Genomic DNA, 12729 nt, shown 5'->3' with positions numbered 1-12729 from the left:
CACACAGTAATCTAAAATTTACTAGGCCTATTTCTAAAACTACCTTAATATTGAATACAGTTGGTTCTGTACTGTGATACCATGTATTTAACTCCAAAGTGCCTGGAGTGCTTTGACTCAACTTCTGCCTTACAATGGAGATCTTATAAATGAGTTTTGTGGAGATATATAATATACCAAAAGGCAGGATTTTATGTAATTCTGTCTTGTTCTTCTCTGGCTTCCTCCAAGTCCGAGATCAAATCCACCTTTTATAAGAAGCCTTTTACAATCACCCTTAATTCTAGTGCTTTCCCTCTGTTAATTTTTTCCAACTTACTCTTATGCATTTTGTTTATACATAGATATCTGCTTGCTGTCTTTCCCATTTGACCAAGAGCCAGGATTGGGATTGTCTTTTGCCTTTGTTTGTATCCCGTGTTTGGCACTATGCCTAGAACATAATAGGAAGGAAAGAAAGCAGCATTTACTAAGCCCCTACTATCTTTACAAATATTGTCTAATTTGATCCTCACAACAGTTGTGACAAGAAAGTGCTATTATCTCCACTTTACAGATGAGAAACCTGAAGCAGACAGAGAGAGGTGAAGTGATGGTTTACACAGCTAGTGAGTGTCTAAAGCTGGATCTGAACCTGAGTCTTCTTGACTCTAGGCCCAATGCTCTATCTACTGTGCCACCTAGTGACCTCCACAGTAGGCATTTAATAAATGTTTATTTTGACTTACTGACTGCTGAATGACAAAAAAAAAATCATCATGGCACTCATATCAAAAACAGTACTGAAATAAGAGAATATTTTCCTACATTATAATCTTCATGTTGGATCTTTTCTTCATCCTCTTCATCCTCTTTGGCCTCTCTTACTGAAGCTGTAGCAGGCATACCCTCAAGAAGCAATTCACAACTTGATCCTGCTTTCTTAGCTCTCATCTCAAGAACATCACCATTTTGAGGGCTAAGGTGGGTGTCTGGTGGTGACATGCCTCTTGATTTTTGAGATCGGGAAAGTTCAATCGTAAGTCTCTTTAAAAAACAAAATCAACACATACAGAACAGTAAACATAGCGATTGCTTAATCACATGGTAAATGAGGAAGGTATTTCTACTTACCTCAATACATTCTACTTCTTTTTAGGAAACCCTAAAACAATTCCATTTCATCTACTCCATCCCCAGTCAAAATCCCTTCCAATCTTCATTTCTGTGACTGAATAAGCTATCCTATTTCCTTCCATCATACTTATACATACCTATCCTATAGGTAGCAAGAGTAGCATATATTATAATGTTCAATACATTAGTTAAATTTGTTTATCTGATGGTCTTGAGATGCAATTAAAGTAACAAATCAAAATGGAAAACTTTGACAGCATCTTATCACATGCATTTCCCTCCCATGAATTCTCTCTGCCACATTTTGGAAAGAAAAATATTTCCCTAAAATTTCTTCTCTGCTTTTCAAAAAAAATTCTACTTTGGTAACATAAAACTACTACCAAGTCTTGAAAAATCCCCATCTTACAAGGGCTTTATAGGTGATAATGATGTCTTCACTGTTTCTTCACGCTCAGAAAAAATATCCTTTGTTAAAAATAGCTAAAAATATCAGTCTTTGGAAAAGAAACCAGAAAAACCAACTAAGTCTCCAAGAAATGGAAGAATCTAAGCAGAGTTGCAGACTCCAAAAATTACATATTGAGAAAAAAAGGTTCAAGTCTGCCTCAACTATCAGTAGCAAATAGCAATTCTACCATCTAACAGCTAATGTAATAACCAAAAAGTCCATCTGAAGCACAGATCTAAAGACAGATGTTACTCGCTTACCTCTTTAAGATTATTAATTTGTTGGATATAGCTAGTTTGGGCAGTTTCCAATTGAGTAATATACCAATGTTGATCCCGGCATTTTTGGAAGAAAGTTGGTGAACGCACTTGAAACCTTAAGAAGTATACACAAACAAAAATACATATAAATCTATGCACATAGAGAAATAGCAGATAAATTAAAAACTAATTCAAAGAATAAAATTTTATTATTAAAAAGAGACCTTGAATTTATATTCAAATTCTAAATTTTTAGGTCATTTGATCAGTCTACATCACCAGTATAAATCACCTGAAATCTACATTGACTAATGGATCATTTTCTCTAAATTCATTTCTTAAGCTAGCTATCTGAAAACCAGGAGGCATTTTCCTCCATAGAAACAAATGACAATTAACAGCAATAAACATTTATTAAATGCCTCCCACATACAAAGCAACATCCTAGATCCTGGGGATATTAAGACAAAAAGAAATTGTCTTTGGCTTCAAGGAATTTAAGGTGAGGGGGGAAGGAAAGATGTAACAGAAGTACATGTACATATATACAAATTTCAAGTGAGAGAAAATGTTAATATGGCTTCCTGCAAAGGTAATATTTAAGCTTTGCTTAGAAAAAAAGCTGGGGTGGAGCCAAGATGGCGGCTTGAAAACAGGGACTCACTTGAGCTCTCCCCCAAATCCCTCCAAACACCTGTAAAAAATGACTCTGAACAAATCTCAGGGCTACAGAACCCATGAAATAACAAAGGGAAACAAGTCTCCAGCCCAAGACGGCCTGGATAGTTGTTAGGAATGGTCTATGCTGGGAGCGAAGTGCAGCCCAACGTGGGCCACGTCAGGACAGACAAGGCCAGAGTAGACCTGGTGGAGCAACGGCACTGAATCACTGAGGTGTGACAGTTGCCAGATTTCTCAACCCACAAATGCCAAAGACAATGGAGCAGGTCAGTGGGAAAACTGCTGGATCTGGGTGAGCGAAGTGCACAGTGCAGCCACAGCCTCGAGGCAGCACAATGTGGGGGGAATCAAGTGGCTGATCAGAGCAGGAGAGCAGGGACAGCTTTGCAGGTTCTCAGTCAAGGTTCTCTGCCTTTGTCCTGCTTGGATCTGGGTCACGGTCCTGGTTGGAGGTCCTTGGGGAGGAGGAGCACTGGTGTGGCAGAGCTTTGTTGTGGCTGCAGACAGGGCTTTCTCCTGGTAGTTACACAGCAGAAAGGAGTATCTGCACTCACAGACCAGAGCACAGGACAGGAGAGGAGCATCAAACCACCTGAGAATAGAAGTAGCTCTGAAAACAGCAGCGCAAAACCCCTGAAGCTTGGGACAAAGCACTCTCCTCTCTGGAAACAGTCATAACCTGACAAAAAGCTCAAAAGTCGAGTAACTGGCTGGGAAAATGAGCAAGCAGCACATAGGGACTCAGACTATAGAATCTTTCTTTGGTGACAAAAGGGATCAAAATGTACAACCAGAAGTCAACAAAATCAAAGAACCTACATCAAAAGCCTCCAAGAAAAATATGAATTGGTCTCAGGCAATGGAAGAGCTCAAAAAGGATTTGGAAAGGCAAGTAAGACAAGTAGAGGAAAAATTGGGAAGAGAAATGAAAGTGGTGCAAAAAAATCGTGAAAAACAAGTCAACGACTTGCTAGAAGAGACCCAAAAAAATACTGAAGAAAATAACACCTTAAAAAATAGACTAACCCAAATGGCAAAAGAGCTCCAAAAAGCCAATGAGGAGAAGAATGCCTTAAAAGGCAGAATTAGCCAAATGGAAAAGGAGGTCCAAAAGATCACTGAAGAAAATACTGCCTTGAAAATTAGAATGGAGCAAATGGAAGCTAGTGACTTTACGAAATTATAAAACAGAACCAAAAGAATAAAATGGAAGACAATGTAAAATATCTCATTGGAAAAACCACTGACCTGGAGAATAGATCCAGGAGAGAGAATTTAAAAATTATTGGACTACCTGAAAGCCACAATCAAAGGAAGAGCCTAGACATCATTTTCCAAGAAAACTGCCCTGATATTCTAGAACCAGAATATAGAAACTGAAAGAATAATAAAATAAAATAAAAAAGAATAAAATAGAAATTGAAAAAATCCACCAATCGCCTCTTGAAAAAGATCCCAAAAAGAAAACTCCTAAGAATATTGAAGCCAAATTCCAGAGTTCCAAGGTCAAGGAGAAAATACTGCAAGCAGCCAGAAAGAAACAATTTGAGTATTGTGGAAACACAATCAGGATAACACAAGATCTAGCAGCTTCTACATTAAGGGATCGAAGGGCTTGGAATATGACATTCCAGAGGTCAATGGAGATAGGATTAAAACCAAGAATCACCTACCCAGCAAAACTGAGTATAATTCTCCAGGGCAAAATACAGATTTTCAATAAAACAGGACTGTCAAGCATTCTCAATGAAAAGACCAGAGCTGAACAGAAAATCTGACTTTCAAATACAAGAATCAAGAGAAGCATGAAAAGGTAAACAGGAAAGAGAAATCATAAGGGACTTATTAAAGTTGAACCGTTTTGTTTACATTCCTACATGGAAAGATATGTGTAACTCATGAGACCTTTCTCAGTATTAGGGTAGTTGAAGGGAACATACATATATATAGACAGAGAGCACAGGGTGAGTTGAATATGAAGGGATGATCTCTAAAAGAAATAAAATTAAGGCGTGAGAGAGGAATATATTGGGAGAAGGAGAAAGGGAGAGATAGAATGGGGTAAATTATCTCACACAAAAGTGGTGAGAAAAAGCAGTTATGATTGGAAGGGAAGGGGGGGCAGGTGAAAGGCAGTGAATCAATTTTGCTCTCATCGGATTTGACCTAAGGAGGGAATAACATACACATTCAATTGGGAGTCTTACCCTACAGGAAAGTAGGGGGGAAGGGGATGAGAAGAGGAGATGATAGAAGGGAGAGCAGACTGGGGGAGGAGGTAGTCAAAAGCAAACACTTTTGAAAATGGACAGGGTCAAGGAAGAAAACTGAATAAAAGGGGGACAGGACAGGATGGAAGGAAATACAGTTAGTCTTTCACACCATGACTATTATGGAAGTGTTTTGCATAATGATACATGTGTGGCCTATGTTGAATTTCTTGCCTTCTCAAGGCGGGTGCGTGGGGAGAGAGGAAGGGAGAGAATTTGTAAGTCAAAGTTCTAAAAACAAATGTTTAAAAAAAAAAGGGGGGGTTTTGCATGCAACTGGGAAATAAGATATACAGGCAATGGGGTATAGAAATCTATCTTGCCCTACAAGAAAGTAAGGGGAAAGGGGATAAGGAGGTTGGGGGGTGGGGGGGAGTGGGGTGATAGAAGGGAGGGCAGACTCGGGAAAGGGGCAATCAGAATATGCGCCCTCTTAGGGTGGGGGAAGGGTAGAAACGAGAAGAAAATTTGTAACTCAAAATCTTGTGGAAATAAATGTTGAAAACTAAATATTAAATAAAAAAAGAAAAAGAAAAAAAGCTAGGATTCTATTAGGCAGAGGTGTGGAAAGAATACATTCTAGGCATGGGAGTTAGCTGCTCATACCAAAAAAATGAAGGAAAGAAGTGGTAGATGGAATGCTCTGTACTGGGGATACCTAGAAGGCAAGATTAGCCCATAAAAGCCTATTTAACCTATAGTGTGACTGAACTATAAAGCACCTCCAGAAATGTAGCAAACCATGTGGTACTAAAGAAACAAAGGAGGGGAAAGTTTCCTTACCCTTTCCCAGGTGTAAGTAAGGATAACCCTCTGTAAAATTTACACGTTGGCATTAGCAATTTTCTCTCCATCTTCCTTTTTTATGCCCCACCTCCAAAGTCCCCAAGTAAACTCCTGCTCTAATTCAATGTGGGGTCTGCACCATCCCACGGAGTGCTCCAGTATTTAAAATTAAAGCTTTATCACCCTTTTTCCCCTAAAATAAAAATTTCCAATCCACCTATTCTCACGTAGGTGTTAGAAGGAAAAACTATGTGAACAACTTCACAATGACTCTATGAATCACAGAAAATAGCAGAGACTTCTAGTTAACAAAAACAAATGTCTAAGTGGTCAGACTTCAAGCAGTATAACAAAGTAAACTAGGAACATTTCAGGAAGCAAGGACAGAGATATGTTTTGGCAAAGGATACCAGTTATGCTAGGCCAGGCCAATCTGAGAGTCTGCCTCCAAGGTTAGCACGCTTAAGCTGTTTCTCTACTTCTAAAGCCAAAGATTTGCTAAAAGTTCTGAGATTTTCCCTCCAACTCCCATTTGTTAGAAGCCAGAAGGAACTTTTAAGATAGCATAGTCCAAACACCCTCATTTTACAGAACAAAAACTAAGTGATTGGCCAGCCTTTCACAAAACTAACACGGGGAAAAAAAAATGAACCTAGTTTAATTCAATGCTCTACCACAACAAGCTACTTCTCCCGACCTAGGGACATGCATAGCAGAAAGGTGGCGGCTATTTTCAAATGTAACTAGAAAGAAATTCCAGAGTTCTTCCCTCTATATCACATCACCTTAAAATGATTTATAGTCAAATGATTATGGAATTTATTAGATGAATGGGGATCAAATACTATTTATTAAATACTGATAAATATGAATAACTATTTAATACTGATAATAATAACAGAGTTGGCACTGTAGAGTGGCAAGAGTACTAGTCACATCCTGGTTCTTGACACTAATTACCTGTATGTCCATTAGACTGTAAACTCCCTTAAGGGCTCTTTCCGTCCACAGTGCTTAGCACAATGCCTGACTCATAGTATGTGCTCCATAAATGTTTACTGACTTAATTCTAAGAAGTTAAAATTTATATTGCCTACTTTACAGGGTCAGCTGGCCCTAAAACTTAAAGCTCTATGAAAGTGTAAAATATTATATATTATTACTAAGGGAACATGGCATAAGAGAGAGGGGTACTAGAGTGGAGAATCAAAAAGACCTAGACTCAAATCCCACCTGTAACAAATGTATTAGGCACTGTACCTCTAAATGTCTCAGGCAATTCCCTAGCACTTATGTTCGTAAACCACGGACCCGAGTCCAAGAGTTCCTGCCTTCCAGACCACTGGTCCCATTTCCAGTTTAGCCCCCACAGTTACGATCTAGGAGTCCACCACCCCTAGCAACTACAGATCAACTGCCATGAACAGGGCGGGCAAGCCAGCCTAACTGAAGTAACAAGGCACCTTGAGAAAGAGAAATAAGGTGCCATATGCCAGGAAAGTCAAATGACCTTGACCACTACCTCCCTTCAGACCCTGATGGAAATAGCCCAGAACCCTGAGTGTAAAAGCCCGTAGGATAGCAAAGCCCACAAAACTGTCGACCCTAGTTCTAGCCCAGCCTTTAAATAAATCAACCCTTGTGAAGATGTGACCTGGCAACTACTTCCGTAGGTACTGAAGTCCCAGCTTCCTCAGCAGCCAGAGGTATTAAATACCTGGAAAAGAAAGTTCTCACCACCAAAATCCTTGGCACTATAAAATGGTTCAACATCAGACACAGGGTTTTTATCAACAGAAATGACATTAGATATGTTAACTATCTGCTTTGTAACTGCACCCTAATGACCATGGGGCCACCCCATCTGACTTGCAACAAGAACCTCCTCTATGTGTTATCTCCTCAATCAGAATGTGAGTACCTTGAGAGCAGGGACCGTCTTGCTTTTCTGTTTATATCCCTGAAGCTTAGCAGTGCTTTGCTCATAGAAAGTACTTAGTAAGTGCTTTTTCATTCCTCCATTTTCAATGATGGGAACAGAATAGGAAAGCATGGATGGGATGGCAATCTGTGTTACTAGACAGAGGACTCCTACAGATGAGATCGCAGGTTTGCTGCAATATTGAACTATTTTATTAATTTCATTAAGAAAATTTTATGAAAATTACTTTTAATGTAAATGTTCAGCATTAGTGTTTATTTTTCACAGAACAATATTCTCAGAATTTTACTTTAAAATAAAAGATAAAAGTCACAATATGAAACTCCCCATTACCTTAAAATTACTGTATCATTTTGTCGGTTCAAATAGCCTTCATTTGCAAGTAGGTCCAAACGAAAAAATCTATTATAACCCCAGCATTCTCCAACTTCAAAATCAGATGCAAATTCTCGAATGATATTCTTGGCAGGATCATTGGAAGACTGATGAACCATCTCAACACGGTACTCATACCTAACGTTGGAAAAAATCCATTAAGGAGGATATTAATAGTTCTCTTAAAAGAACTACAAACTATTAACAACTAGAGGAAGAATTCCTCCAGTTTATCAATAACAAGTAAAGTAAAAAGCAGATGTGCAAGTTAAAGCAACTCTGAGGTTTCACTTTATACTCAAAAAATTTTCAGCTGACAAAAGATGGAAAAGACAATGTTGACAGAACAAAGAAAAGAAGTATACTATTAAACACTGTTGGTGAGACTGTGAATTGGTCTAGCCATTCTGTAAGACAATTTGGAATTCAACTAAATGACTCACACCTTTTGAACCAGAGATTCACACTGCTAAACACGTATGCAAAGTAGGTAAAAAATGGAAAATGGTCCTATATATACCAAGATATTCACAGCAGCACTTTTATGTTATAGCAAAGAAATGAAAACAAAATACATGTCTGCTGACTACAGAACAACTAAAAAAAATTGTGGCATGTGAATGTAATAAAATAGAAACATGACAAGACATGAACTGATGCACGAGGACAAGCTAAGTAGAACCAAGAAAAACACATCAATACTGACTACAATAAAGTAAATGGAAATAACATAAACATGAAACTGAACACAATAATGACCAAGCTTGGCCACAGAGATGAGATGAAAAAGGAACTTCTTCCCTTGGGGAGGATTCTATATGTGGACTAATGCATATACTCTCAGACAAGAGTGATGGTTAGAACTGCTACACAACTTTCCTCCCCTAGTCTCTCTTATTTTTTGTTATTCAAATAGCACACTGAGCAAAGGCAGATGGTAGGTTAGAGGGAGGGAATATATTAAAAAATAAAGATGACATAAAAAACATAGCCTACTCAGCTATCAACTGGAAATGTGCCATCACTCTCATTAACGTGGCCTTTTAAGAAATTTTCAGCAACACTTAAAGCTGCAAGAAATTCTCCTTTTTAAAAAGATAAAGAATATCGCAGGAGGCTACACAACAGTATATTTTACAAAAAAAAAATTAGTTTCATGAAAAATGTGTAGTGGGCTACTTTTGCCAATAGCAGATTGCCTCTCAGTAAATCTTCAAATGAAGGCTAGACAACCACTTGGTGGGAGATATTATAAAAGAATTTCAGACATGTTCAAATTTGAACTAGATGGAATCTGGGGCCTCATCCAACTCTGAGAATGTGATACCATATAGTGATTAGAGAAGCCCAGGTTAATTTTGACATATTGCCTTCTTATTAATTGCTGGTTGGCAATTAAAACAACTTTGAGATACCATCTCACACCTCTCAGATTGGCTTTAAAAGTACAGAAGTGGAAAATGACAAATGTTAGAGGGGATATGGAAAAACTGAGGCACTAACATACTGTTGGTGGAACTGTGAACTGCTCTAACCACTCTGGAGAGTAATCTGGAATACAATTCCCATAGCCCGAAGAGTTATAAAACTGCATATACCCTTTAACCAAGCAATATCATATTAGGCCTGTTTCCCAAGGTAATCAGGGAAAAAGGAAAAGACCCTTTATGTTCTAAAATATTTATAGCAGCTGTCTTTGTGGTGACAAAGAATTGCAAATTGAGGGAATGCCCATCAAATGGGGAATGACTAAAGTTGTGGTATATGATTATGATTAGAATACTACTGTGCTCTAAGAAATTAGGAGCAGGCATGAAATGACAAAAAGAGTGAAATGAGCAGAACCAAGAAAACACTGGATATAGTAACGGCAATACTGTTTGAAGAATAACTGAATAACCAAGCTATTCTGAATATTATAAATATTCACATCAATTACAAAGGACCTATGAAGAAAGACGTTATTCACCTCCAGAGAAAAAAGTACAAGTATGCATAGTATGACTTTACATATATACGTATGCATACATACACACATATACATATATGTCTATCTGTGTCAAATGATGGCCTTCTCTAGTGTAGGGTGAGGAGGGAGGGAGGGAGGGAGACAGTTTGGAACTTGAAATGTAACAACAAATATATAAAATTATATTTTTAAAAATTACTGACTGGGTCAGTTAGAACTTCAGGTTTAAAACAAAATATGATGACATACAATGCCACACATTTCACATCCAGATGCACCAAGACAAAGCAAAACTGTTTTCTAAATATACCAAAATGCAAAACATGTTAAAAATATATACTAAGGAAATCAGTAATCATGTTTCTTACTTGGATGTTTCTGGTAATCCAGCTGAGAGTTCCAGGAACACAGAGAGGTAATAACCACGCACAACTCCATTTCCATCCTTAAAAAGAATAGGCAGTATCTTCTGATTAACCTACAATTTCACATACTGGAGCCCAATACACATTATTTTACCTATGAATCTATCTAACAGAAACCCAATCTGTCTGAATAAAATAATAAACATATAAGATACTACAGAGCCAGAAACTATAACATTAATGCTAAATCACCTCTATTCTAATATCTTAGGATGATAGCAGTTTAATAAAATGAGATCAATCTCTAACTTTCCTTTCGCCTATCCAACTGCGAGGAATAAGGAAAGATACAATTTTATTTATTCTGACATACAGGAAAAAAATAAGCAATATTTTAAAACTGTCTTAAAATCTTATAACATTCAGCAGCAAATATTCCTAATAACATTGCTAAAAAGTAAAATACATGTAACTCCACTAGAATTAAGACATAAAAAGATATAATTGAATCTTTTTTTGTTTTTTTTAAATAATTATAAATCTCACTTATTTTTAACAAGAGTAGGGATTGAAACATATGAAACAGCATAAAAAATGAGGTCATAAAATTTTTAAAAACAATAAATTTAAAATGATTTTTTCAATGTGTCTGTAAAATTTCATTATTTACACATTGCTAATATCAGCCCCCAGAATGTCTATATTGACTAACCTAAGTGTAAGCAGTGGCGGTGGTACCCACAGAAAGGCAGTGTAGTATAGGGACCGTGGAGGCCAGAAGATCTGAGTATAAGTCCCACCTCTAGCTATGTGACCCTGAGTAAGCTACTTAAACCTTTAGTGTCCTCAGGCAACTCTCTAAGAAAATAAATTGCAGAGAAGGTGAAGATTTTCAGACTTGAAGATATAAGGCAGCTATGGAAAGCAGCAATGGACCTATAGTCAAAAAGACTTGAGTTGAAATTCAGCTTCAGAAACTTAACAGCTATCTGAACCTAGGCAAGTCATGTAACCTCTCACAGCCTCAGTTTCCTCATCTGTAAAACCTAATAGCACCTACCTCCCAGAGCTGGAGCTATTACTATCACTATAGCTATGGGGCTATGGGGGAGGGTGGGAGAGGGGGAGGGTTGTCTAATTATATATTGCATGATTTTAGTATGTTTAACCAGTATAGAATTAAGGCTAAGGATAAATTTCATAAGGAGTATCATCTTCATTTTATTAGCTTGGTACAAAAATTAACAGATTCATATTCTTTTTATTTCTATAAAATTATTTTATAATATAATACATATATTTTATAATATGATATATATAATTTTATATTTCATAATAAGTTCCATATGATCTTAGTAGGTTAATTTCTAATAGTAGAGCAAGTTCCCCACAAGGAGTTCCCTAAACCAAATACATTTCAAGTCCAGTTAAAAAAAAAGTGGTGCCCACAGTCCTTTTTGAACTTTACGTAAACTAGATTTGTTACTGTTTTATTGTTCTTTGGATTATGCTTTCTTCATTTTGCATTACTTCATGTAGGTCTCTCCCTATTTCTTTGAATTATTCATATCCTTAATTTCTTACAAAGCAATGTTTTAATATATTCTCAGACAAAATGACTGTGTAGTTATTTCCCAAATGTTGATCAACTAGGTTTTTTCCTACAGTTTTTAGTTATTCTAAATAATATTTCAAGAAATATTTTGCACACATTCACTTTGCACACAATAACTTCCTTAGGGTATACAGTTCTAGTAGAGGGGCTACTAAGGGGTACGCAAATTTTGACAAACCTTACTGCATATGTCCAAACCACCTTTTAAAAAATTTTCATTAATTCACAACTCCACTATGAGAGTTCTGATCATTACTGTTTCACAGTATAATTTGAAATATGAGTGAGCCTCCTTCCCTTATCTGTCTTTATTTTTAATAATTCCCTTAACATTCTTCACTTGTTTATCTATAGGAATTCTTACTATTTTGTCCAATTTTATATTGCGTGACATTAGCATGTTTGACCAGTAAAGAATTAAAGCTAAGAATGAATTTTACAGGGAGTATCATCTTTTTTTTATTAGCTTGGCACAAAAATTAACACTGCCTCATATTTTTTTGCTTCTATAAAATTATTTTACACTTGATTTTTCTTAAGTTCCATATCATCCTAGTAGGTTAATTTGTAAACATTTAATACATTTTGTTGCTAAACTGTATGTATCTTGCCTATCATTTTTTAAATATATGATTGGCAATATATGAAGAGACACTGATAATATGGGAGGGAGGGCATTACATTCTGCTATACTGCTTAAGTTGTTTATTATTTTAATTAATGATCTTATTTCTCTTGAGTTTTCTAAATAAAAAATTATATCCTCTGCAAATAATTATTTTAATCTCTCCTTATCACAAGACTTATTCATCAATTTTTCTCACTTTATTGCTATGTTTATGTTTCAGTACTATACCAGATAACATTACTGACAGTAAGCAGCTTTGCAAATACTTTTT

At 36.6% G+C, this 12729-nt stretch overlaps 1 protein-coding gene across 3 annotated transcripts in view; it reads right to left on the bottom strand.

Annotated features, from left to right (window-relative positions):
* TRIM37 (tripartite motif containing 37) overlaps positions 1-12729 on the bottom strand; it is a 141506-nt gene that overhangs the window by 49042 nt on the left and 79735 nt on the right. For all 3 annotated transcript variants that reach the window (XM_036754513.1, XM_036754514.1, XM_036754515.1), the window contains 4 exons: positions 10219-10295; positions 7840-8019; positions 1828-1942; positions 808-1026 (listed from right to left, as the gene is read on the bottom strand). In XM_036754513.1, coding sequence (XP_036610408.1) covers positions 808-1026; positions 1828-1942; positions 7840-8019; positions 10219-10295 — 591 coding nt within the window. The remainder of the gene's footprint in view (positions 1-807; positions 1027-1827; positions 1943-7839; positions 8020-10218; positions 10296-12729) is intronic.

Source organism: Trichosurus vulpecula, chromosome 4 (assembly GCF_011100635.1).
Source record: "Trichosurus vulpecula isolate mTriVul1 chromosome 4, mTriVul1.pri, whole genome shotgun sequence".
NCBI classification, from domain to species: Eukaryota; Metazoa; Chordata; class Mammalia; order Diprotodontia; family Phalangeridae; genus Trichosurus; species Trichosurus vulpecula.
The sequence above is the reverse complement of the archived record's forward strand: the minus strand, read 5'-3'. Positions and strand labels throughout refer to the sequence as shown.